General features: G+C 46.1%; 1 protein-coding gene across 1 annotated transcript in view; it reads left to right on the top strand.

Annotated features, from left to right (window-relative positions):
• The window catches only part of UBN2 (ubinuclein 2), a 655,942-nt gene that overhangs the window by 357,873 nt on the left and 272,419 nt on the right, over positions 1–25,650 (top strand). The window contains exon 9 of the mRNA XM_082266188.1: positions 6,523–6,638. Coding sequence (XP_082122314.1) covers positions 6,523–6,638 — 116 coding nt within the window. The remainder of the gene's footprint in view (positions 1–6,522; positions 6,639–25,650) is intronic.

Below are 25,650 nucleotides of genomic sequence, written 5' to 3'. Positions count from 1 at the left end.
CTTCCTCGGGAAAGGTTTATTACCGTACTTGGAAGGCCTATTTTGCCTGGTGTGAGTCCAGGGGGTTTTCACCCCGCACGTACTCGGTTTCCCGTGTGCTGTCTTTCCTTCAGACGGGTGTCGATCAGCGTTTGGCGCTGGCTACGATAAAGGGTCAGGTGTCTGCGCTGGCCGTTCTGTTTCAACGTCCCGTGGCTTCCAACTCCTTGGTTGGCACTTTTATTCAGGGTGTGCGGCATCTGGTTCCTCCTAGGAGGGATCCTTTGCCCCCTTGGGACTTGAATCTCGTTCTATCTGTGTTACAACGTGCTCCTTTTGAACAGATCAGGGAGATCTCGTTGTCTATGTTGTCCAAAAAGGTCGCCTTTTTGGTGGCGATCACTTCGGCTCGCAGAGTGTCGGAACTGGCGGCTTTGTCCTGCAAGTCTCCGTACCTGGTTGTTCATTTGGATAAGGTGGTCTTGCGACCTAATCCTTCTTTTCTGCCGAAGCGAGTTTCGGAATTCCATCTTAACGAGGATATTGTTTTGCCTTCGTTGTGCACGAAGCCTAAACATCCAAAGGAGGTGAGATTGCACTCTCTGGATGTTGTTCGGGCGATAAGGGTTTACCTTAAATCGACTGAGTCTTTTCGTAAGACGGACTCCTTGTTTGTTCTTCCAGAGGGTCCTCGGAAGGGCATGGCGGCTTCGGCCTCTACCATCGCCAAATGGATCAGGCAGACCATTGAACAGGCCTATGCCTTGCAGGGGAAGGTTCCCCCTGTGCCTGTGAAGGCGCACTCTACTAGATCACTGAGTACGTCTTGGGCCTGCCGTCATGGGGCTTCTGTGGCCCAGGTGTGTAAGGCGGCGACTTGGTCGACCGTGCACACTTTCACAAAATTCTACAAAGTAGATGTTCAGGCATCGGCGGATGCTTCCTTTGGCCGCAAGGTTCTTAGTGCGGCTGTTCCATAGGGTCCCTTGTTGGGGACTCCTGGCTGTTGGGATAGTTTTTTGTATCCCCTGGTTTTTTTGTCTTTTCCTGGGTTGTTGCTCCTGTTGAGCACTTATTTTTGCTGTTGCCCAGCTGGTTTCCTTCCTTTGGTAAGGTTCCTTTCTTTGATGTGGAGACTGCGTTGCCTTTCGGCGCGGATGCGTTTCCCACCCCTCATGTTTGCACTGCTTTGGGACGTCCCCATATGTGACGAATATGAAGAGGCGGCGACTGTCGGAGGACGTAAGAGAAAACGGAATTTTTGTAAAATCTTACCTGTAAAATTCCTTTCTCTGAGTCCTCCGACAGTCGCCGCCCCCGCCCCTCTTTTGGGGTTTGAATGTATACTCTACTGCTATTCCACTAAAACTGAGATATGGTTGCAGGAAGTAGGAGGGTATTGACTGAGGGGACCACCCCTTGAGGGTGGGATATGTTAAAGCTTTATTGTTAACATATTCTGTTGCCTAGCTACTCCTTCGGAGCAAAGTCTAATACCCCCATATGTGACGAATATGAAGAGGCGGCGACTGTCGGAGGACTCAGAGAAAGGAATTTTACAGGTAAGATTTTACAAAAATTCCGTTTTTTGTGAAGAATCAACAAGTGGGACACAATCATGAAGTGGAACGAAATTTATTGGATATTTTAAACTTTGTTAACAAAAAACTGAAAAATTGGGCGTGCAAAATTATTCAGCCCCTTTACTTTCAGTGCAGCAAACTCTCTCCAGAAGTTCAGTGAAGATCTCTGAATGATCCAATGTTGACCTAAATGACTAATGATGATAAATAGAATCCACCTGTGTGCAATCAAGTCTCCGTATAAATGCACCTGCACTGTGATAGTCTCAGTAGTCCGTTTAAAGCACAGAGGTCATCATGAAGAACAGGGAACACACCAGGCAGGTCCGAGATACTGTTGTGGAGAAGTTTAAAGACGGATTTGGATACAAAAAGATTTCCCAAGCTTTAACCACCTCCCACCCGGGCCATAGTATATACGGCCGGGTGGGAGTCTCGTCCTTCTGAATGGACGTTCCGGAACGTCCTTCAGAAGGAGAGAGATCGCGCCGCCGCGGGCACGCGCAGCGGCGCGATCTCGATGTGCCTGTGTCCCTAGGACACAGAGCAACAAGCCTCGGCAGGAGGGCCCTGTGTTTGGCCCTCCTGATCACATGACGGCTGTGACCAATCACAGCCGTCATGTAATGTCAATACAGCCGTTGTAACGGCTTCGATCTCTTCTCCTCCTGACAGATCCTGTCAGTGAGGAGAAGAGAAGAGGATCAATTCTGCAGCTGGGGTGATCAGTGAGTATTTCTAATTACTCACTGATCACAGGGGGGGTCTGTGCTGGTAATCAGATGATTGATTACCAGTGCAGCCCTGGGGGGAGAGGATGCCACTAGAGCCACCAGGGATGCCCACCCATGACCACCAGGGATGGCAAACAGGGCTCAGAGAGCCTGCCAGTGGTGCCCCCCTATCAGTGCTGCCCACCAATGCCATCTATCAGTGCTGCCCACCAGTGCCCGTTATTGCCATCTATCAGTGCCGCCCACCAGTGCCCATTATTGCCCACCAGTGCCGCCCATCAGTGCCACCCATCAGTGCCGCCGATCAGTGCCCATCAGTGCTGCCTATCAGTGCCCATCAGCGCTGCCTATCAGTGCCCACCAATGCTGCATATCAGTGCTATCTATCAGTGCCACATATCAGTGCCCATCAGTGCTGCATATCAGTGCTACCTATCAGTGCCCATCAGTGCTGCATATCAGTGCCACCCCATCAGTGCCACCCCATCAGTGTCTCCTCATCAGTGCCTGTTAGTGCGGCGTCATCAGTGCTCATCAGTGCAGGAAAAAACGTATCTATTTACAAAATTTTATAACCTAAACAAAAAACTTTTTTTTTTTTTTCAAACTTTTCGGCCTTTTTTTATTTGTGCACCAAAAAAGAAAAAACCTGGCGGTGATCAAATACCACCAAAAGAAAGCTCTATTTGTGGGGAAAAAATGACATAAATTTGGTTTAGGTACAGTGTTGCATGACTGCGCAATTGTCATTCAAAATGCAACAGCGCTAAAAGCTGAAAATTGGTCTGGGAAGGAAGGGGGTTTAAGTGCCCTGTATTGAGGTGGTTAAACATCCCAAGGAGCACTGTGCAAGCGATAGTATTGAAATGGAAGGAGTATCAGACCACTGCAAATCTACGAAGACCTGGCCGTCCCTCTAAACTTTCAGCTCACACAAGGAGAAGACTGATCAGTGATGCAGCCAAGAGGCCCATGATCACTCTGGATGAACTGCAGAGATCTACAGCTGAGGTGGGAGACTCTGTCTATAGGACAACAATCAGTCGTATACTGCACAAATCTGGCCCTTATGGAAGAGTGGCAAGAAGAAAGCCATTTCTTAAAGATATCTATAAAAAGTGTCGTTTAAAGTTTGCCACAAGCCACCTGGGAGACACACCAAACATGTGGAAGAAGGTGCTCTGGTCAGATGAAACCAAAATCAAACTTTTTGGCAACAATGCAAAACGTTATGTTTGGCGTAAAAGCAACACAGCTCATCACCCTGAACACACCATCCCCACTGTCAAAAATGGTGGTGGCAGCATCATGGTTTGGGCCTGCTTTTCTTCAGCAGGGACAGGGAAGGGTTAAAATTGATGGGAAGATGGATGGAGCCAAATACAGGACCATTCTGGAAGAAAACCTGATGGAGTCTGCAAAAGACCTGAGACTGGGACGGAGATTTGTCTTCTAACAAGACAATGATCCAAAACATAGAGCAAAATATACAATGGAATGGTTCGCAAATAAACATATCCAGGTGTTAGAATGGCCACGTCAAAGTCCAGACCTGAATCCAATCGAGAATCTGTGGAAAGAACTGAAAACTGCTGTTTACAAACGCTCTCCATCCAACCTCACTGAGCTCGAGCTGTTTTGCAAGGAGGAATGGGCAAAAATTTCAGTCTCTCGATGTGCAAAACCGATAGAGACATACCCCAAGCGACTTACAGCTGTAATCGCAGCAAAAGGTGGTGCTACAAAGTATTAACTTAAGGGGGCTGAATAATTTTGCACGCCCAATTTTTCAGTTTTTTTATTTGTTAAAGTTTAAAATATCCAATAAATTTCGTTCCACTTCATGATTGTGTCCCACTTGTTGTTGATTCTTCGCAAAAAATTACAGTTCTATATCTTTATGTTTGAAGCCTGAAATGTGGCAAAAGGTCGCAAAGTTCAAGGGGGCCGAATACTTTCGCAAGGCACTGTATTTTATTATATCTTTTAATGTGACACTGAAGAAATTACACTTTGCTACTATGTAAAGTAGTGAGTCTACAGCTCAACCCACAGCCATTAGCATCCAAACTGCTGGCAACAAAAGTGAGTACACTCCTAAATAAAAAAAAGTCCACATCGGGCCCAAAGTGTCATTATTCTGTGTGGCCACCATTATTTTCCAGCACTGCCTTAACCCTCTTGGGCGTGGAGTTCACCAGAGCTTCACAGGTTGTCACTGGAGTCCTCTTCCACTCCTTTTCCATGATGACATCACAGAGCTGGTGAATGTTGGAGACCTTGAGCCTCTCCACCTTCTATTTGACGATGCCCCACAGATGCTCAATAGGGTTTTGCTCTGGAGACATGCTTGGCCAGTCCATCACCTTTACCCTCCGCTTCTTTAGCAAGGCAGTGGTCGCCTTGGAGGTGTGTTTTGGGGTCGTTACCATGTTGGAATACTGCCCTGCAGCCAAGTCTCTGAAGGTAGGGGATCATGCTCTGCTTCAGTATGTCGCAGTACATTTTGGCATTCATGGTTCCCTCAATGAACTGTAGCTCCCCAGTATTGGCAGCAATCATGCAGCCCCAGAGAATGATACTCCCACCACCATGCTTGACTGTAGGCAAGACATACTTGTCGTTGTACTCCTCACCTGGTTGCCACCATGCACGCTTGACACCATCTGAATCAAAAAAGTTCATCTTGGTCTCTTTAGACCACAGGACATGGTTCCAGTAAACTATGTCCTTAGTCTGCTTGTCTTCAGCAAACTGTTTGCGGGCTTTCTTGTGCATCATCTTTAGAAAAGGCCTCCTTTTGGGACGACAGCCATGCAGACCAATGTGATGCAGTGTGCGGCGTATGATCTGAGCACTGACAGGCTGACCCCCCCACCCCTTCAACCTCTGCAGCAATGCTGGCAGCACTCATACGTCTATTTCCCAAAGACAACTTCTGCATATGATGCTAAGGATGTGCACTCAACTTCTTTGGTCGACCATGGCAAAGCCTGTTCTGAGTGGAACCTGTCCTAGTTAACCGCTGTATGGTCTTGGCCACCATGCTGCAGTTAAGTTTCAGGGTCTTGGCAATCTTCTTATAGCCTAGGCCATCTTTATGTACAGCAACAATTCTTTTTTTCAGATCCTCAGTTATTTGCCATGAGGTGTCATGTTGAACCTCCAGTGACCAGTATGAGAGAGTGAGAGCGATAACACCAAATTTAACACACCTGCTCCCCATTCACACCTGAGACCTTGTAACACTAATGAGTCACATGACACCGGGAAGGGAAAATGGCTAAATGGGCCCAATTTGGACATTTTCACTTAGGGGTGTACTCACTTTTATTGCCAGCAGTTTAGACATGAATGTCTGTGTGTTAAGGTATTTTAAGGGAACAGCAAATTTACACTGTTATACAGTCTGTATCTTCACTACTTTACATTATAGCAAAGTGTAATTTCTTCAGTGTTGTCACATGAACAGATATAATAAAATATCTACGAAAATGTGAGAGGTGTACTTTTGTGAGATACTGTATATTTTTATACAAGATTGCTAGATTACTTTTTTAGGAGACGGTTTATATTTGCCAGTACAGAGAATACATTACTGCTTTTGTGGAGGCTGTTGCCTCCTGATGGTAATTTTATCTTGAGCTTTCTTGGATTCTCAGTTTTTTGACATACAGTAACTATATAACTTTAATTTTCTTCATAGGAAAAAGCTGTTGGAGCTCTTAAAGGGCAAATGTTTTTTACAAAAAAAAGTTTTCATTTTTAAATAGCGTGAGGTTTATGTGGTCAGTTGAGATGTAGATAATAGCAGGGATTCTACTCTAATTTGCATTTATGTGATTTTGGATGCCAGTCCTCTATTAACAGGTTGTCATAAAAGCAACCTTGTTATAACATGAAATAAATATTTGAAGGAATATTTCTTATGACATCTATATAGTGCATGCTTTTAATTTTCTGTCCGTTTTTTTTTTTTTATAGTAGTCTCTTTTATTTGATATACGAGTCCTAACTACCTTACTAACTAGAAAAATGTGGCCAAAGATCATTTCTTTCCAGTATGTTCATACAAGCATTTGTGTTCTAAAGATTTTTTTGGAAGATTTTGTGTTTTGAAAATTGTAGCAGAAAAGCGCACCTCTGACTATGAAATTTAAATAACTTTTTCTCTATATACATATTATGTGATTATGTGTTTTTCTAATGTGTGGTAACTTTTATAGGACGACCGACTGAAAGAGCCACTGCAAAGACTTAAAGTGGCTATCAGCAGTGTGATGCCTGGACAGCTCAACAGGTACCAAGAGGACTGCCAGGCACATCAGGCCAAAAGTACAAAGTAAGTATGGTTTTTGACTGATTTTTTCCTTACAGGTCTATACTGTACTTACACAAAATAACCTTTACCTTACTGCCATACCTTGAATTTCTTCTTTCTTTTCATTCTGTGCTTGTTATAGAAGAATTTGGGTTTATGTAAACAATTTCACTTGTAGCAAAATAACAAGACATACATCAAGGTTGCCATTAATGATTTATGGGTTTTAAATATAATCTTGAAAAAAATATTTTGTATCATTTGCTATCTTAGAGCAGCCAATATATGGCTTTAGACCTATATTTAAAGGCAAAATACATAATCTGAGCGCCACAAACCAAAACCGATATTTAACCCATTTTTAATATTCAGCGCAAACTCATCCATCCTTGTCTCCATGTTTTCTTGTACTGAAAAATCACTTTAAAAGACACTCCCTTGCATTTTTGGCCGGGGCCTTCTTGAATATGGGCAGGTGATTAATGTAGAATTTACTTTCTGGAAATCATCTGCTCTTTCTAATTCAGACATGCAGGCAGTCGAGTGTGCTTATCTGAGAAAACCTCTCCTCCCCTTGTAAAGACTTCTGGGATGTATGACATAATTTGCATAAGCCTGGAATCCAGGAAGTAACTGAAAAGTGTAAAAAAAAAGTTTAAATCTAAGATATACTTTCCTTTTATTTCCTGCAACCGGTGTCCAGTTATTTTTACTGCACTTTTCCTCTTCTGATATGTTCCTTTCTGTCTTTACAAAGTGCTATTTTAACTATTCTCTCCTTGCATTATGTACTGCTTTCTGTTCCTATCCGAGTTATGACTAAACTTATAGCTTGTTTGTTGACCCTATAAACACCTCCAGAATTGCAATAAATGAGCTTTTAAACCAGACACAGTGGAACAATTAAACTTCAAACTTTGCAGCAGAAACAGTGAAGTCTTTATCCCTCAGCAAACTCTACTGCCCCCTCCCAATGCACCTATGTTGTGTTGAAGTCAGATTAGAATATGGGAAACGGCTGTGAGTAAGTGGAGGTGGGGTGGTTTTAGGGTGAGATGAGGTACAGAGCGAATTGATTTGAACTCTTATATGCTGCTTCTGTGAATTTAGAGGATGATTTTGTTCCATTGTGTCTGCAGCTTTGGAGGTCAGTAAGGTGAGGAGGTTTGGCAACAGCAGGGGGCTGCCCTTAGGCTAAGGTTTTATTTCCTACCTAGCTCTTTACTTCTAACTTGTAAAGTTAATTTACTGCTTTTTAAAGGATATCTGCACTTTGTTTGGTTCCTTAAAGAACACAGCTCTTTTGCCTCTTTCACACAACCATTTTATATGCAGCAACCAGATTCTTGCGAAAAGAATCAGTTGATTCTTGAGGCTAGAATGACCAGGGCATGGGAACATCAGCAACCGCCTTGCCTGTTAACCACAGGCTAAGTGCAGCCGCCACTGTTTGCATGTAGTCGCACAGAAATGGTACCTGCAATTAGGGACTGATGTCTGTCAGCTGACTGCATCCAAGCTCGGATATCCCTCCCTTATCCTCTACGGCTACATGCTAACCCAGTTGTCAAGATGTAGACCGGATTTGCCTATGCAACTAATGACAGAATGACACCGGCTGCCACTGTTCGCCTGTAGCAACACACAGAGCAGTTAGCTCAGCTGGCAGCTTGTAAACGGACACGTGAATGTGGTCTTAATCTTGGCAATTGGGTTATGCTAACACCTGTAGAAGTAAAGCGCTAGGTAGGAAATAAAACCTTAGCCTAAGGGCAGCCCCCTGCTGTTGCCAAACCTCCTCACTTCCTGCAAATCTCAGTACTCTGCTCTAGGTCAAACTCTGAGCCTGGATCAAAGATTGTAGTTTTTACACCAAAAGTTTGTCCAGCAGCCTTGCCTCTGTTGAGGATGTGGATGTCAGATGTGAACTTGATGGTGTCTTGTCAGATTTGTAACCATGATGAAGGATCAATGAGTAGATGCAGTAGATGCACTAGTGACACTGTAGAACCTTATTTCCTGATTTTATGTCTTTCTACGGCTAACCCTTGTACTTTGGCTGCTTTATAAAAATCGGGCCAAAAGGATTCTGGTCATTCTAGTGGCTCGGATCTGGCCTCGTCAGTCCTGGTACTGTAACCTAACCTAGTTTGTTTAGTTGCCCCTTGGCACTTGCTAGTTGGTTCACACCTCTTCTTCCAAGCACACATCTTTGATCCTGCTTTACAGGCATTTGCTTTAACACCCTGGTGGGTGTTGAGTGCCAGGTTCTGAAAGATTAAGGTCTCCCAAAAAAAAAAAAAAAAAAAATGAGGACACAGAAGGCTGGAACAGAGTACTGCAAAACTATTTACTGAAACAAAATATAATTGACTTGGCTCCCCTATCACAAAATGTAAGGGTAAGGGTCTGTCGGATGCAGTTAACCGGACTTTGGTAAAGGCATGTAAGTAGAAAACAAATGGACTATTTTCTGTGTGCGCGCGGAAGAAGAAACAACCCCAAGAAACTTTTCAGTGGCATCTGATGCTCCCAGTAGGACACATAAATATCTGGGAGCAACAGGCTTTTTTTTAGTCCTAAATTATGGGGTCACTCTGAAACCAGCACTGGCAAATCTGTAAAGACAGCCCAGTAAAACCCCTCCCACTCCCCCTATAGCTTCCTCTTTTTGCTGTTCTTGGGTGAGCAGACCTCTCTTCTGTGATCTGTGAGAAGGCTTTTTTTTTTTTTTTAACTATTTACCATTATTTTATTCTTCTATCAAAATTCTTCAATTGGTGCAGAGCCACTAGGTGTCCTGTCTTCTGGAATGGTTACTTTTTTCATCTTGCCCTGGTGGACCATAGATGGACCCCACCAAGAAGATGTGGGATCAGTCAGTAATGTCATCTTCTGGACATTGGATCTTACATTCGGCGCTTACCTAGGCACATGGGGCAATGCATTCAGTTAGCCATAGGGTGCTCTATAGGTCCAGAGCCTGGGGTCCACACCCTTTTAAAGGGTATGTCTGCTAGAGGGGCTAAGATTGCCACAAAGGCTTGTCCTTAACACCCTGCCTGAGGAATCCACACTCTAAAAGATGGTTGTAAGTAAGGACTATTTAAATACAATAATTAAATTAGTATAATTAATATGCTGAATAGACAATAGCTTAATAAATAATAGTGGCGTTAGCATAAATAAATCTAGTGACAGTATTAATATCAATTTCATGCAGTGACAATAAAGCGACAGGTGCTTGTGCAAAACAGTTATAGCTGGGCCCCTCCTCCTAATATTTAAAAGTCCTTTCATCAAACTGTCCAAATATAAATCAAGGAAGTGGACAGTGTCCACTGAGCACACTGGATAGCAATCGTTAGTTCAGACTTTGCTGCAGTGCTGTGAGCTGTGCTCCCCTCTTTCCTCCCTGCTTACCAGAAGACGGTAAGAGATAAGCCTTATAGATCTCCACTAAGGCACACACCTCCTCTCAGGGATAGGGGGTCACTCCAGACTGTCCTTGTGATGTTATTTTCAGGGCTCTATCCTCCTCACCACTATTTACCATCCGCCATATAAATAAAATAAACTTCCATAGTGTAATATGTTTAAAACAATTATTTATTCAAGTAACAAATCATCATTACACTCACAATTTCTCCAGACAAATAAAGCTGTTTCCTGCTATGGTGGACGCTGTGACTCTCCTGCGCTCCAACCACCGGAAATGGAAGTGATGTCAGACGCTCGACCTGCTGCTTGACTGGTTTCACCACACCCACATGGCGTCCTCTGAAGATTGAAACCCTGTGGCATCAACTGGCATGTGTCCTGGGGCAGCACATGAAAATAGACCTTAAAAGTATTTACTTAGGGATTAATTTTCCAATGTGAAATACATGTGCAGCTACTTGGGCCACTTCAATCACTTCATAGCTGTAGCATCGCTTAGGAATGGTCCGTGAGGCTCTAGGCGCCAAATGCAGGAGATAGAGGTTTTCTATGCCCCTTGTATACACTCTGGTATGAACTACAAAAAAACACACAGGCAGGGCAGCCATCAGAAATGTTGGGGCCCCTTACACAGCTTTAAGACTGGGCCCCCCGGTGCTTGACCACCAATCTTCCCCATGGCCCGCCCACTGGCCGTCCCACCAAATTTCCAAAATGTAAACCACAGTGCCCCGTACATCACTGTGCCCCCTATACATAACAGTTCCACTTACATCACAGTGCCCGTACATCAGTGCTGCTTACATCACAGGGCCCATATATAACAGTGCAGCTTACATTCAGTGGCGGCTGGTGCTTAAAATTTTTGGGGGGGCGCAAACAGAAAAATTTAATAGTTATTGCTTTGAGGCAAAAAAACGCTATAAAAAATTGCGTGACTTTGAAATCGCAAAAGTATGAAAGGGGCCTTCAGTAATTAAGGTATAGTGTGCCCCCTTTCAATGCAGAGAGACCGGCGTGCCCCCTTTCAATGCAGTGACCAGCATACAGGCCCCCTTTCAATGTAGTGACCAGCATACAGGCCCCCTTTCAATGTAGTGACCAGCATACAGGTCCCCTGAGAATGTAGTGACAGGCGTACAGGTCCCCTGAGAATGTAGTGACAGGCGTACAGGCCCCCTGAGAATGTAGTGACAGGCGTACAGGTCCCCTGAGAATGTAGTGACAGGCGTACAGGTCCCCTGAGAATGTAGTGACTAGCGTACAGGCCCCCTGAGAATGTAGTGACCAGCGTACAGGTCCCCTTAGAATGTAGTGACCAGCGTACAGGTCCCCTTAGAATGTAGTGACAGGCGTACAGGTCCCCTGAGAATGTAGTGACAGGCGTACAGGTCCCCTGAGAATGTAGTGACCAGTGTACAGGTCCCCTTAGAATGTAGTGACAGGCGTACAGGTCCCCTGAGAATGTAGTGACCAGCGTACAGGTCCCCTGAGAATGTAGTGACAGGCGTACAGGTCCCCTGAGAATGTAGTGACAGGCGTACAGGTCCCCTGAGAATGTAGTGACAGGCGTACAGGCCCCCTGAGAATGTAGTGACAGGTGTACAGGCCCCCTGAGAATGTAGTGACAGGTGTACAGGTCCCCTGAGAATGTAGTGACAGGCGTACAGGTCCCCAGAGAATGTAGTGACAGGCGTACAGGTCCCCTGAGAATGTAGTGACAGGTGTACAGGTCCCCTGAGAATGTAGTGACAGGCGTACAGGTCCCCTGAGAATGTAGTGACAGGCGTACAGGTCCCCTGAGAATGTAGTGACAGGCGTACAGGTCCCCTGAGAATGTAGTGACAGGCGTACAGGTCCCCAGAGAATGTAGTGACAGGCGTACAGGTCCCCTGAGAATGTAGTGACAGGCGTACAGGTCCCCTGAGAATATAGTGACAGAAGTACAGGTCCCCTGAGAATGTAGTGACAGGCGTACAGGTCCCCTGAGAATGTAGTGACAGGCGTACAGGTCCCCAGAGAATGTAGTGACAGGCGTACAGGTCCCCTGAGAATGTAGTGACAGGCGTACAGGTCCCCTGAGAATGTAGTGACAGGTGTACAGGCCCCCTGAGAATGTAGTGACAGGTGTACAGGCCCCCTGAGAATGTAGTGACAGGTGTACAGCCCCCCTGAGAATGTAGTGACAGGTGTACAGGTCCCCTGAGAATGTAGTGACAGGTGTACAGGTCCCCTGAGAATGTAGTGACAGGTGTACAGGCCCCCTGAGAATGTAGTGACAGGTGTACAGGCCCCCTGAGAATGTAGTGACAGGTGTACAGGCCCCCTGAGAATGTAGTGACAGGTGTACAGGTCCCCTGAGAATGTAGTGACAGGTGTACAGGTCCCCTGAGAATGTAGTGACAGGTGTACAGGTCCCCTGAGAATGTGGTGACCAGCGTGTGTGCGTGCCCCCTTCAATGCAGTGTGCCCCCCCTGGGCGGGGATGGGGATGATGGAGTTGCATTGTGAAAATAGATGGGGATGATTCTGGGTGGAAGTGAGAGTGACTAAGTGAAGAGGCTCTCCACAGTGTAATTCCTTTCCCCACACAGAATCATCCCCAGCCATTTTTACAATGCAACTCCATCATATCTGGAGTCTGTCTGTCTGTGTCCCATCAGGAGTCCTGTGCAAACAAAAGAACAGGTGGACAGGCAGCACATTCAAAGTTCAGTCACTTACCCTCCACTCTGATCTTCTTTCCGCTGCATGTACCGAGCGGCTGGGGACACTTCCTCCTGCATAGTGATAACTCCACCCCCATGCTGAGTGCTGGCCAATCAGCTACTTGCCAGCCAGGATATACGGCCACTCGGAAGCCTGTATTATGCAGGGATTTCATCTCTCCTCAGTCAGACGGCGGCAGCGGTGGGGGCGTGCGGCGACGATCTTACTGGTGATGATTAGAACGCCGGCGCCCCCACCCCCATTAAACACAGTAATGCACAATTTAACAGTATTATCCCATAATCTCCCCCCCCCCCCCGGCGGGGGGAGGGGGGGCCCGGTGCGGGCGGCGGTCGGAAGTTCAGAAAATATTTTTTTTTTTAAAGTGTAAGGGAAGCAGTCCCCGCCGGGCCCCTCTAGAGGCTGGGGCCCCTTACACCAGTACTGCCTGTACCCCCCTGATGGCGGCCCTGCACACAGGAGTGCACAAACGCCTAGTGCATTACCTGAGATTTATAATAAAAAAAAAGCAAAAATGTAACAATTGGGTGCTCACAAAACTTGGAGAAAGGAAGGCATAAAAACATGGAACACAATCCAGTGCAGGAATTGTGTGACCAGACAAGCAATTCTGTAGTGTTGGCGATCTGACGTGTTTTGCGGGCATACACTCTTCCTCAGCTGAGCTAACCAGCAAACCCTGATGGTCAAGTAAATACGCTCTCTGTTGCACCTCTGTGCTGCCCATACAGGGGCGGCACTTGAGGCAGACTGAATTGTATGGAATCCAGGGAGGATAATGAGGAAATGGATGGATGAGTGGATCCCCAAATTGGCCCATGTCCAGCACTACAAAAGGTCCAATCAGGGATGGATGGCCACACCAGCCGCCATTCTAATGGCAAGCTCTGAAGTAGGGGTTGAACCCCCAAAACACATCAGCTCACCAGCGCTACAGTATTGCTTGTCTGGTCACGCGATTCCTGCCCTGGGTTGTGCTCCATGTTTTTATGCCTTCCTTTCTTCCACTTTTGTGAATACCCAGTTTTTATGTTTTTGCTTTAAACTATAAAGGATCGCAGGTAATGCACTAGGCGTTTGTTCCCTCCTGTGTGGATTCCCTGATCTGAGGAGGGCTGCATCAGCCGAGCATTCCTAACATCTGGGAGCATCCCCAGTTGAGCGTTCCTGATGTCACTTTCACTGTACTTATCTTTGGTAGATTTCTGAGGCTGGAAGTGATTGCATTCTTCGCACCTTGGATGTGGGTGCATTTACACAAGCGTAATATCACAAGTGGGTCAGAGTGCCCTAGTGGCGAGCATCTTTATTGCATGTGTAATTGGCAGCAAAGGATGTGGGGCAGCTCCACTAGGGCAGTTAATGTAGTGGTGTCTTTGCAAACCGGTGGTACAAGTCGCAGCAAGTATTGAGAGGCCACACCACACAATGTTTCCTTTTGTGGGTAGGGAGAACTAGCAGATTTAAGAGGAAATCTCCTTGGGTAGCCAGCACACACTAGTACTTTCAGGTAGAGTGCAATGTGTAGCGGCCGCCCCCATGGAAAGAGGGGTTTCGCCGCCAGAGATGTTCTCTTCTCCCCTAGTGGGAGGGATGCTTTAGAGTGAAGCAGGAACTGCTCTTGCCAGAGCTAGGGATTTAGCGATCCAAGCCGAAGGAAGATAGAGCTGGTATAGCCTTCTCCCACAAACATGAGATGAAACTCTATGTTGTGAGTCTAAGCAAGAACTGTTTATTAAATTCCAAGACATACAGTTTTACACACAGTTTGGGAAACTCCCTTTAGCCCTACCAAAGGGGGGAAGGGGACAAGGACCAGCCAATGGGAACTAAACATTTGTACATTGAAACAGTCTCTTAATACACACCCCCTGCGGAGAGATGTCTCCAGCCCAGACCATTGTCTGTGTGATGAATCGACACAATTAGACACAGAAACAGGAGGGGGGGGGGGGTGGGGGGAGAAGGGCTGTAGCATTACATCAACTCAATGCCCTGAGTCATGCCATATTCAGCTGTTCAGAAGATGCATAAAGGGAACATGAAATGCAATAAAAGGCAATGTCCCAAACTCATAGGAAAATGACACGAAGGGGTTTACAATCCAGGGACAGGGTGATCCGTCACACATAGTGACGGTTAATACCGTCACACAATGTATCCCATGGGGGTCAGTTTGTTTTATGCAGCTCTGACTCCCTCCACTTATCTGGTATCCCCATCTCCAATTTCAGGGCATCTTTCCCCAGGTCCTTTGTGACAATGGAGGAATTTTTATCTGCTATTATTTGGGTTCAGCAGTGGCTTATAACAGAAGTTTTTTGAAGAATCGCAGGGTCAGAGTTTATCTCAGATCCAAAAAGCCTTTGTGAGTTTTCTCTGGGAAGTCTTCTAGATCAATTAAAAGTTACTGCTTCCAGAGTCCTCCACTCCAAAGGTTACAGGATTTGAATCATGCCATCCACCACAGCTTCCTCAATACTTTTCTGTACATCCTCATTTAAAGAATATTCGGCACACATATGGGGCCCACCCTGACAATATTTTGCCAAAAAGTATCTCAGTAAGACTCTTATGTTTCCAGTGGATTTACATTTTTCCCAATTTTCAAAGATGTCTTGGCCAAATGCCTGGAGACCTTATTTAAAGCCTTGTATGCTTTGGATTACAACAAGCAGTTGCGGCTGTAGGTTTGTGCTGAAACCTTAGGGTCCTGATTTGTCTTAAGACGAGAGTAAGGGATCCCACTAGTGGTGATGCCAAAAGGAGCTGAAACTTTTCCACATGCTCTCAGTGGACGCCTTGAAGAACTCCATAAAGCAACTTTCTCGACTAGGGGTCTTGTCTGTAAACATGCACAGGATCTTATGGCTGAAGTTTTGATCAGTGAAAATACCTTGCTAAAAGCATGTGGAATGTTTACTTTTTCAAGAGGGAACGTTTGTTTGGTCCTGCTTTTGGACGATTTCATACAGAAGGTGAGGTAAGAATACTTTTGTTACTGTTTAAGAAGGCAAAGCCTATAGTTCGGAATCCTACCTACTCCTACCAAGAAATCATTCCTTTCACTAGTCTCAGGCCTAAGGTTCAAAGCCCATACCCCATTTCCGTAAGAAACCATGGAATCCAAAGCCCTCTGAACAAGGGACAAGTTCTCACCAGGAAGGGGCGCCCCACACTTGCAGGGGAAGCTTTTGCAGGCCTACTCAAAGTCTTGGCAGGGGAAGATTATGGATGAGTGGGTCTTCAGCATAGTGGCTTGCAGCTACAATTTCAGAGCCTTCCTCCTCTACGCTTCATGCTCTCAAATGTTTCCTTAAATCCGGGGTGGGGAACCTTATTTCTTCCATAGGCCATTTGGATATTTATAAAATTATCAACTTAAAAATTTGCCTGTTATATTTGGTCAAACATTTTAATTAACTCGCCCCTAATGTGATGGCTGAAATTGCTTCTCTTTGTTGAGGTGCTGGCGGGTACTGTGGGTACTGCTGGCTGGTACTGTGCTGTGGATACTGCTGGCTAGTACTGCTGGCTCAGGCTGGTACACTACTGGCTGGTACTGTTGTGGGTACTGCTGGCTCAGGCTGGTAGTGCTGGCTGGTACTGCTGTGGGTACTGCTGGCTCAGGCTGGTACTGCTGTGGGTACTGCTGGCTCAGGCTGGTTCTGATGACTCAGGCTGGTTCTGCTGGCTCAGGCTGGTAGTGCCGGCTGGTACTGCTGGCTGGTACTGCTGTGGGCACTGCTGCCTCAGGCTGGTAGTGCTGGCAGGTACTGCTGTGTTTTCTGCTGTCTTAGGCTGATAGTGCTGGCTGGTACTACTGGGGGTACTGCTGGCTCAGGCTGGTAGGGCTGACTGGTACTGCTGTGGGTATTCCTGGTGGGAAACGCTGGCTAGAGACCTCAAGTTCAACAGAGTGAGTCACGTGTGAGGACTCGCGCCACACTGGAGGAAGATGCTTCCTGTATTGGTCAACCTCCTCAGTCGGAGTGCATTTGATATCACTCCACCTGTGACTTACTCAACTGTCAGGGCAGGGCAGGGCACGGAGCTGGTCTTTTCACAACACAGTTGTTCTGCTGTATGAAGGGGTGGTATATTCCTTTCTTCCAATGAACTCTCACGCAGTGTAATTGCAGTATCTCTGCCCTCTTCTCTGTGCTGCTGACAGATGAAGTAAGATTTTTAACACCATCTACACATTTGAAGGGGTGTAGAGAGCAGAAAACTGCAGCTAAACAAGTAAAACTTATGTAGTAGGATTTGTTTCATCCTTTTGTATTCTCTGAGGCGGTTTACTTCACTGGGTATATATATGAGGGTTTACAACCACTTTCTTTGTTCTGGGGCTCTTGCATACCCAGTGTGTCCATGTTTTTAGGTACTGGGACGACTTACTTCTGAAGGAGCAATCCGCTTTGCTCATGGAGACCAATGTGTTCCACATGGTGCACACTCTGGAGAGGTTTGGCTGGATGCTAAATTTACAGACGTCTGCCCTAAATTGGGTCAAAAGTCATAAGGTTTTTTGCTCTAATGCATTATATGCCCACTCAAAAAGCCAATTGCCAAAGAGGAGGAGCCTGGGGCACCGGCAGGGGACCCCAGAAGAAGAAAGTCGAGGCTGCTCTGTGCAAAACCATTGCTCAGAGTAGGTAAGTGTGCAGTTTTTGTTATTTTAATTAAATGGAGGTTTAATGTTGCCTTAATCCCAGCTCAGAAGTTGGAATTTCAGGGCCTGATCCTAGGTACCATTCAGGCAAGAATGATTTTCCTTCCAGACAAATGTCTTGTTCTGAGGGTGCTGACAACTCCTATGATTTGCCTTTGCATGAAGGTTGTGGGGAGGATGGTTGCACAGCTTCATTCCAGAGTCCTGCAATAATGTCTTGGTGGCATGGACTTCCTGATGCCATATTTTCACGCACAAGACTGTCTCTGAATGGACCGGTGGATCTCTTTATGGATGCTGGAGTTGTAAAATCCTTTTCTCTCTATCTTGGTATCCAGATGGTGGATGGCAGCCTGGTTGTCTGGGGAAGAGTTCTTGAACTTGATCACAACAGGAGAAGTTGTTGCCCATCAACATTTTGGAATTCAGGGCGATTTTGTCTTGCCCTGATACATTGGTCTGTAGCAGAAGGGCCTCCCTGTCAAGTATTGATTGGGCAATGCCACAGTGGTGGTGTACATACAGTAAATCATCAAAGAGGTACTAGAAGTCAGGTGGCCCAGGAGGATGTAGATCTCATCCTGTCATGAGCGTAATTGTTTCTGCATTGTCCACAATCCAGGTGTGGAAAATTGGTAGAAGAAAGAAGAAAACGGGGCGCTGGGGTTAGTAAGATAATACAAACGCCATGCAGCACACCTACTGTTAAAAAAAAACAAAAAACACAATGCGTTTCATGTGTCCCACTCCATTTGTTAAGCAGCTGAAGCTGACTGTGGCTATTCAGCAGTCTGAATTCACTCTTTGTGCTACCTGGATGTGGTACCTGGATGTCTAAGGAAGGTTAAGCAGCTTTCATATCGACCATCTCTTTATGGTTCTGTCAGCTAACACTATTTCTCAAGCTTCTGGTTTAAAAGGAAAAGATCCACTATTTTGTGATGTCTCAGGTTATTAGGAGTGACCATGTCTCCTGGACTATTTGTAAATGAGGTATCCTTGAGTCACGAGGGGTTAACTGACTGCAGGGCATTTCTGGAAGCAGACCCTGTTCTTGGAGTGGGGGCCATATTCACCTTGCAGTGCGTCTGAGTGCCCACAGCTGCTCAGCAACGGGTGCCTTTCGATCCTCGTAGTGGCAGCCACCCTTCCTAGGCCCGACTCCCCTTTCCTAGGTAGAATCCCTATGGATAGAACTTCAAAGGTAAGGCACTGTGGGGAAGGTAGTATTGGGCGTATGCTATAGGCCCCCTAACCAGAGGGAGTAGGGGGAGGCAGACCTCCTTTCACAGATAGGATTGTCAGCAAGGATGGGAAATGTCATAATAATGGAGGGCTTTAATTATCCAGATATAGACTGGGCAGAAGGAACCGCGCATTCAGCCAAGGCTCGGCAGTTCCTAAATGTTTTGCAGGACAATTTCATGGGTCAGATGGTGAATGCACCGACAAGAAACAATGTGGTACTTGACCTACTGATTACCAACAATACAGACCTGCTCACGTATATAGAAACATGGGGCAACTTAGGAAACAGTGACCATAGGTCATTTAGTTTCAGTATTAATCATAATAATAGGAAACTCAAGGGTAATATAAGGACACTGAATTTCAAAAGAGCCAATTTCCCAAAACTGCGCTCGCTGCTAGAAAATATCAAATGGGATAGAACATTGGGAACAAAGAACACGGAGGAAAAATGGGAGTGCTTCAAGAGCATACTAAACAAAGGGATTGACCAGTGCATTCCAAAGGGAAATAAATTTAAAAGAGCAAAACTAAACCCTGGAAAAAGAGAAAAGGTGTCTGATGCTTTAAAACCTCAACCACCCGCCCGGCGCTTAGGAGAATAAAATAGTGTTTGTAAAATCACCGTATTAAATATATATCCACTAAAATCTTTAAGGATAAAATTCAATCTGTTATAAAATCATGTAAAACATATCAACATGTGCATTCTTTATATACACTAGCTGCCGCTGTAGAAAAAAGCTTGCAAAGGGGGGGCGTGGCGACCGCTGGCTAAGATGGCCGCTTAGACCTTGAGCTCCGGCGTGTACCCGTTCTATTCAATCTCCACAGCCTACCACAGAGACGATCGCAGCCCATCTGCACCATTTTCGGGCGTCCGAAGTCCCGCTGCATCCACCGATCATGACAAGGAGGAAGCTGGAGCAGCCTGTCGTGCGCAAATTGTCGGAGTTTTTCAAGCCGGCCACCGCCGGTCTTCAACAAAATGGCGCCGGCACCTCTCCTCTGCCTCAGCGCGTCCGCCCTCTTGCGGCGGCGCGCACCGATGACGCGGCTCCTCCTACGGCTCCAGGGCTCTCCACCCAGCCGAATCCAATGCGGCCATCTCGCTCCTCGGACTCCTCGCCCTCTACACCCTCCACACAAAGCCCGGCTAAGTCCCGACCGAGGTGGGAGAAAAAAGCTTGCAAAATAAAATGTATAAATATAGCCCAATCTGTGTGTCTCAGTCCAGTATATTATACATTCAGCAGCGCTTATACACACAGCCTCAGTGTGTGCAAGTAAGGGAATTCAACCTCTGAAAAGTTCAAATCTTGCTGAGATTAAACAGTCCATGCATATACAGGAAAAAATATATAAGAAAAAGATATTATCCACAGTCCGCAAGTATCCTCCTTGGATGACAGGCACCAGTGATTTCACTCAAAGTATACCAAAGCCTCCACCACACCGGCTGTGCTCCCCTATGCAATGGACACTCACCAAATTGCCCTCAAAATAAAGCCTTTATGCATAAGCTGCATGGGCCCTTGCTTCTGGTTACTCTGCCATCTCCAGAATCTACCAGGGATCACCACCAGGCTCTGTATCTCCTCAGTTCGATACAGAATTTCTCCCCCACAGTGGATTCTTCACATCGACACAATACAAGTGAAACCGCAAATACAAAACGTGCCCACAAGCAGACAAGACAGAATGCTTTCCTGTCTTGTCTGCTTGTGGGTACGTTTTGTATTTGCGGTTTCACTTGTATCGTGTCGATGTGAAGAATCCACTGTGGGGGAGAAATTCCGTATCGAACTGAGGAGATACGGAGCCTGGTGGTCCCTGGTGGATTCTGGAGACGGCAGAGTAACCAGAAGCAAGGGCCCATGCAGCTTATGCATAAAGGCGTTATTTTGAGGGCAATTTGGTGAGTGTCCATTGCATAGGGGAGCATAGCCGGTGTGGTGGAGGCTTTGGTATACTTTGAGTGAAATCACTGGTGCCTGTCATCCAAGGAGGATACTTGCGGACTGTGGATAATCTTTTTCTTATATATTTTTTCCTGTATATGCATGGACTGTTTAATCTCAGCAAGATTTGAACTTTTCAGAGGTTGAATTCCCTTACTTGCAAAAACTAAACCCTGGTTGACTTAACTCCAACATAAAAATGCATATAAATGCTAATGAAAAGGTCTTCAAAAAATACAAGACTGAGGGGTCATTGGCAGCATTCAAGCATTACAAAGAGTGTAATAAGAAATGTAAAGACGAAATCAAGGCGGCTAAAATAGAACACGAGAGACATATAGCGAAAGAGTAAAAGGAACCCCAAGAAATTCTTTAAGTATATAAACAGTAAGAAAGCGAGGCCAGAACACATTGGCCCCATAAAAGACGACAAAGGAGATTTGGCCACAAAGGACAGAGAAAAGGCGGTAGTGTTAAATAATTTCTTCTCTTCAGTCTTCACAAAAGAATTGGGGGGGCTACACTAACCCAGCTTGTAAGGCCAAACTAATTAATACACCTCAGGAAGTACCGCCTTGGCTAACAGAAGATAGACTTAGAACTAAACTAGAGAAACTTAACATAAATAAATCACCGGGACCGGATGGCTTGCATCCGTGGGTTCTTAAAGAGCTCAGCCAGGTGATTGTCAGACCATTATTCATGATCTTTAAGGATAGTTTACAGAAGGGTATGGTGCCAGCTGATTGGAAAAAAGCCAACGTGGTACCAATATTTAAAAAAGGGCCGAGATATATCCCAGGTAACTATAGGCCGGTCAGCCTAACATCAGTAGTCTGCAAGATTTTGGAGGGGATGTTAAGGCACCACATACAAGACTTTAGTAATGAAAACGGTATTATTAGTAGTAATCAGCATGGATTCATGAAAAATCGTTCTTGCCAGACCAATCTTCTAACCTTCTACGATGAAGTGAGCTGCCACCTAGATAAAGGAAAGCCTGTGGATGGGGTCTATCTGGACTTTGCAAAGGCCTTTGACACCGTTCCCCACAAACGCTTGCTGTTCAAACTAAGGAAGGTAGGTATGGACCATAAGGTGAGTACCTGGATGGAGAACTGGCTCCAGGGGAGAGTGTAAAGGGTGGTGATTAATGGGGAGTACTCGGATTGGGCGGGTGTGGAAAGTGGGGTCCCCCAAGGTTCTGTCCTGGGGCCAATCCTGTTTAATTTATTCATAAATAATCTAGAGGAAGGGATATCTAGCACAATCTCAGTATTTGTGGATGATACTAAACTAAGCATGCCACTATCTTCTATGCAGGATGTGGAAACCTTACAAGCGGACCTGAACAAAATAATGGGTTGGGCAACTACATGGCAGATGAAGTTTAATGTTGAAAAATGTAAAGTAATGCACTTTGGTGGCAAAAACCAGAAAGCAAGCTACTCACTGGGGGGGGGGGGGGACCTCTGGGTGAGTCTAGGATGGAAAATGACCTGGGGGTACTGATAGACAACAGGCTTGGCAGTGGCATGCAATGCCAAGCCGCTGCTAGCAAAGTCAACAGAATACTGGGATGTATAAAAAAGGGGATTCACTCAAGAAATAAAGAGATTATTCTCCCTCTCTACAAGACTCTGCTCCGGCCACATCTGGAGTATGCTGTCCAGTTCTGGGCACCGGTCCTCAGGAAGGATGTGCTGGAACTGGAGAGAGTCCAGAGAAGGGCAACAAAAATAATTATGGGAATGGAGGGCATCAGCTATGAGGAAAGACTACAAGCACTGAACTTATTATCTCTGGAGAAGAAATGCTTGAGGGGGGATATGATATCAATGTACAAATACTGTACTGGCGACCCTAGCATAAGGAACAAACTATTCAGAGAAAGGGAATACAATAAGACACGTGTCCACTCACTAAAACTAGAGGAAAGGCGGTTTAACCTTAAATACGTAAGGGGTTCTTCACTGTCAGAGCAGTAAGGATGTGGAATTCTCTTCCGCAAACAGTGGTATCAGCAGGGAGCATCGATAGTTTCAAAAAACTATTAGATGGGCACCTTAAAGACTACAACATACAGGGGTATACAATGTACGGTTAACAGCAAACACACACACATCGGTTGAACTGGATGGACTGATGTCTTTTTTCAACCTCACAAACTATGTATGTAACTAGCTGTCTTCCGTGGTCCTGCAGCAGCCATTTTTGTGCTACTTCCTAGGCTGTATGATATTTCTGTAGATGGGTGATCGCAGTGGCCATGTTCTTATAGTCTCCTGGCGGCGGGCATCTTCCCCTCCTCTAGCACTCCAGGTTCATATTCTGCCAAAGGCTTGCAAAACAGACCAGAGAGTCACGACACTAACCTTGCATTGGGGGAGGACACTATTTTAGCATGTCTGCATGCAATTTTAACTGTATCCCAGATACACAATATGCAGCCTCCCTGACTAAAGCAGACTTTTCTGCAATGATTCAATGGAAAACTAATGGCTTTAATACAGCCATAACTGTCCAGGACTCAAAAGCGCCAGGCTCCTTCTCCACCTTCACTATCTCTACCTGAATCAGATCCTGAACTGCCTGCTCTAGAAGAGATAGACCTAGAGGAGAATTTAGATGAACCGAAAGTGGTGTTAGAGGATGCCAAGGGGGATTGCTCACCCCCAAGGTTCTATACACCGGATGTCAGTTTGTGCAGTTCTGCTGTTTGCCTCACTTAATTTTCCTCTGTCTCGCCATGCCCCAGAGACCTAATAAGTCAAAAAAGATATTCATTTATACATTTATGAACAAGTACAATAGACAATCTATAATGATTGGGACAACCCTGAAAATAATTTCGCCCCTTCTAGAATCACTGCCGGGTTCTATCCAATGGAAAAACAATTCACAAAAAAGTAATCTGTTCTGGTAGTAGATTCTGTCATTTCAGTCATAAACCTCTTACTGTACATATAGAAGATGTTATTTCATTCAGAGGTTCTGCTGACCGATAGTTTTAGATGCTCTGACAGGCTCCGTTTTACTCTTCCAGGCCTAGTTCTGTAACAAGCTATTGCTGCAATTTCTATTTGTCAAACCGCAGCTATTTGAACTAGGGAAATGAACAACTAACTCTTTTTCTCTTACGTCCTCTGACAGACGCAGCCACTTCAATGTTTCCTCACAAATGGGTAATCCGCCACCTACAGGAGTAGACTAGGCAGTGAAACTATTTAGAAAACCTTTTCACTAGACACACCCTTAGGGGCTGTCCCCTTAGACATTACCTCCAGACACATCCAGCTACTAATCGGTTTCTTGCTGCCTTGTGTTAGGAGTGGACCTAGGTTTCCCTGCTTGGACTCCGGTCTCAGTTTTTTTTATTTTCTTTGAGAAATGTTTGTTTATTTTTTAGGGATGCGCCGAAATGAAAATTTTGGGCCGAAACCGAAAATGCAGGATGCCCTTGGCCGAAAACCGAAAATTACTTTTTCCCCCAAATAATTTTAAAATAGATAGAGGGGCATACACCAAAAACAGGCAGCGAGGTACACCTGTCGCTGCCACCCTGTCACAGTATATGTACTGTGATGGGTTGGCAAGTGGTTAATTGAATTACCAATGGTATTTCTATTATGCAGCATGAGGGGGTTAATGTATTGCCACTGCTGGTCACTCATCTATTAGTGACCGACCAGTGGCAGTTAATTAACCCCTTTGTGCTGCATTAGTGCAACCAGTATCAGTGTTAACACTGGTTGCACTAATGCAGCACAAAGGGGTTAATTAACTGCCACTTGTCGGTCACTAATTAAGCAGTGACAATACATTAACCCCCTCATGCTAATACCATTGGTAAGCTGCCTCAGAATCCCTCCCCATCCCAATGATTCAATCTCCTTACTGTAGTGTCACTATGCTGAGTGCTCCTCCGGTGCCCTTCATTCAAAAGACGCGCCTCTGGCCGGCCGCCCGCCTCCCGGTGATGTCACTACTACTACGATCTGTGTATGAATGAAGTGACATACCGGGCGGGAGGGCGGGCGAGCGGCCGCTAATACGGTAGCTTTAACTATGTGAGCCTTCACTTCCCTGTCAGCGGGAGACGATGAGCATGAATAAACTGACCTGACACCGGGCGGGAGGGCGGGGGAGCGGCCGCTAATAGCTATAACTATGTGAACGCTTCACTTCCCTGTCAGAGGAGATACCCGCATGACAGGGAAGTGAAGGCTCACATAGTTATAGCTATTAGCGGCAGCTCCCCCCGCCCTCCCGCCCGGTGTGTCAGTTCATTCATACTCATCGTCCCCCGCTGACAGGGAAGTGAAGCGCTCACATAGTTACAACTACCGTATTAGCGGCCGCTCGCCCGCCCTCCCGCCCGGTGTGTCACTTCATTCATGAACAGATCATAGTAGTAGGGACATCATTGAGAGGCGGGCGGTCGGCCGATAATTTTGGTAGCCGAAATTTCGGTGCATCCCTATTATTTTCCTTTATTTGCTATCGCTAGCGAGTGTCAGGGGGATCCTCCTGGTGAACTACAAGCGACAGCCAGGCTGAGGTTTCGCACCGGATAATCTAGATCCTTATGGTCTCCCAGCCTGGCCGACGAGCGTGCGCAGGTTGTGGTCCGCCCAGGCTTCGCCACGATGGTGCCCCGACGGATGGGGATGAGCCTGCGAACAGAGGTTTTCGCTGGGACGCATCACTCTGGAATGCCCTGGCTGCAGCATACCTTTCTTGGCTGGCAGCACCCCAACTCAGGGTTGGAGGCGAGTTGTCTTGGAGTGGAGCCCGCGGCCCCTGGTATGGTGAGTGCTACTGCCCCCCTGTGCCCCTGGGACAGTCATCAGGGGGATCTGTTCCCACTCCTGGGGATATCAGAGCTGCAGTCTCTGTAAGTTCTCCCTGGCCTATCAGCACAGGTCCTGCTTCTAATGAAGGTTCTATGGTGGTATTTACCACCAGGGGGGGGGGG

Source organism: Pelophylax lessonae, assembly GCF_965119305.1.
Source record: "Pelophylax lessonae genome assembly, chromosome: 8".
NCBI lineage: Eukaryota > Metazoa > Chordata > Amphibia > Anura > Ranidae > Pelophylax > Pelophylax lessonae.
Note: the sequence above shows the minus strand (reverse complement) of the source record. Positions and strands in the feature narration are given on the sequence as shown.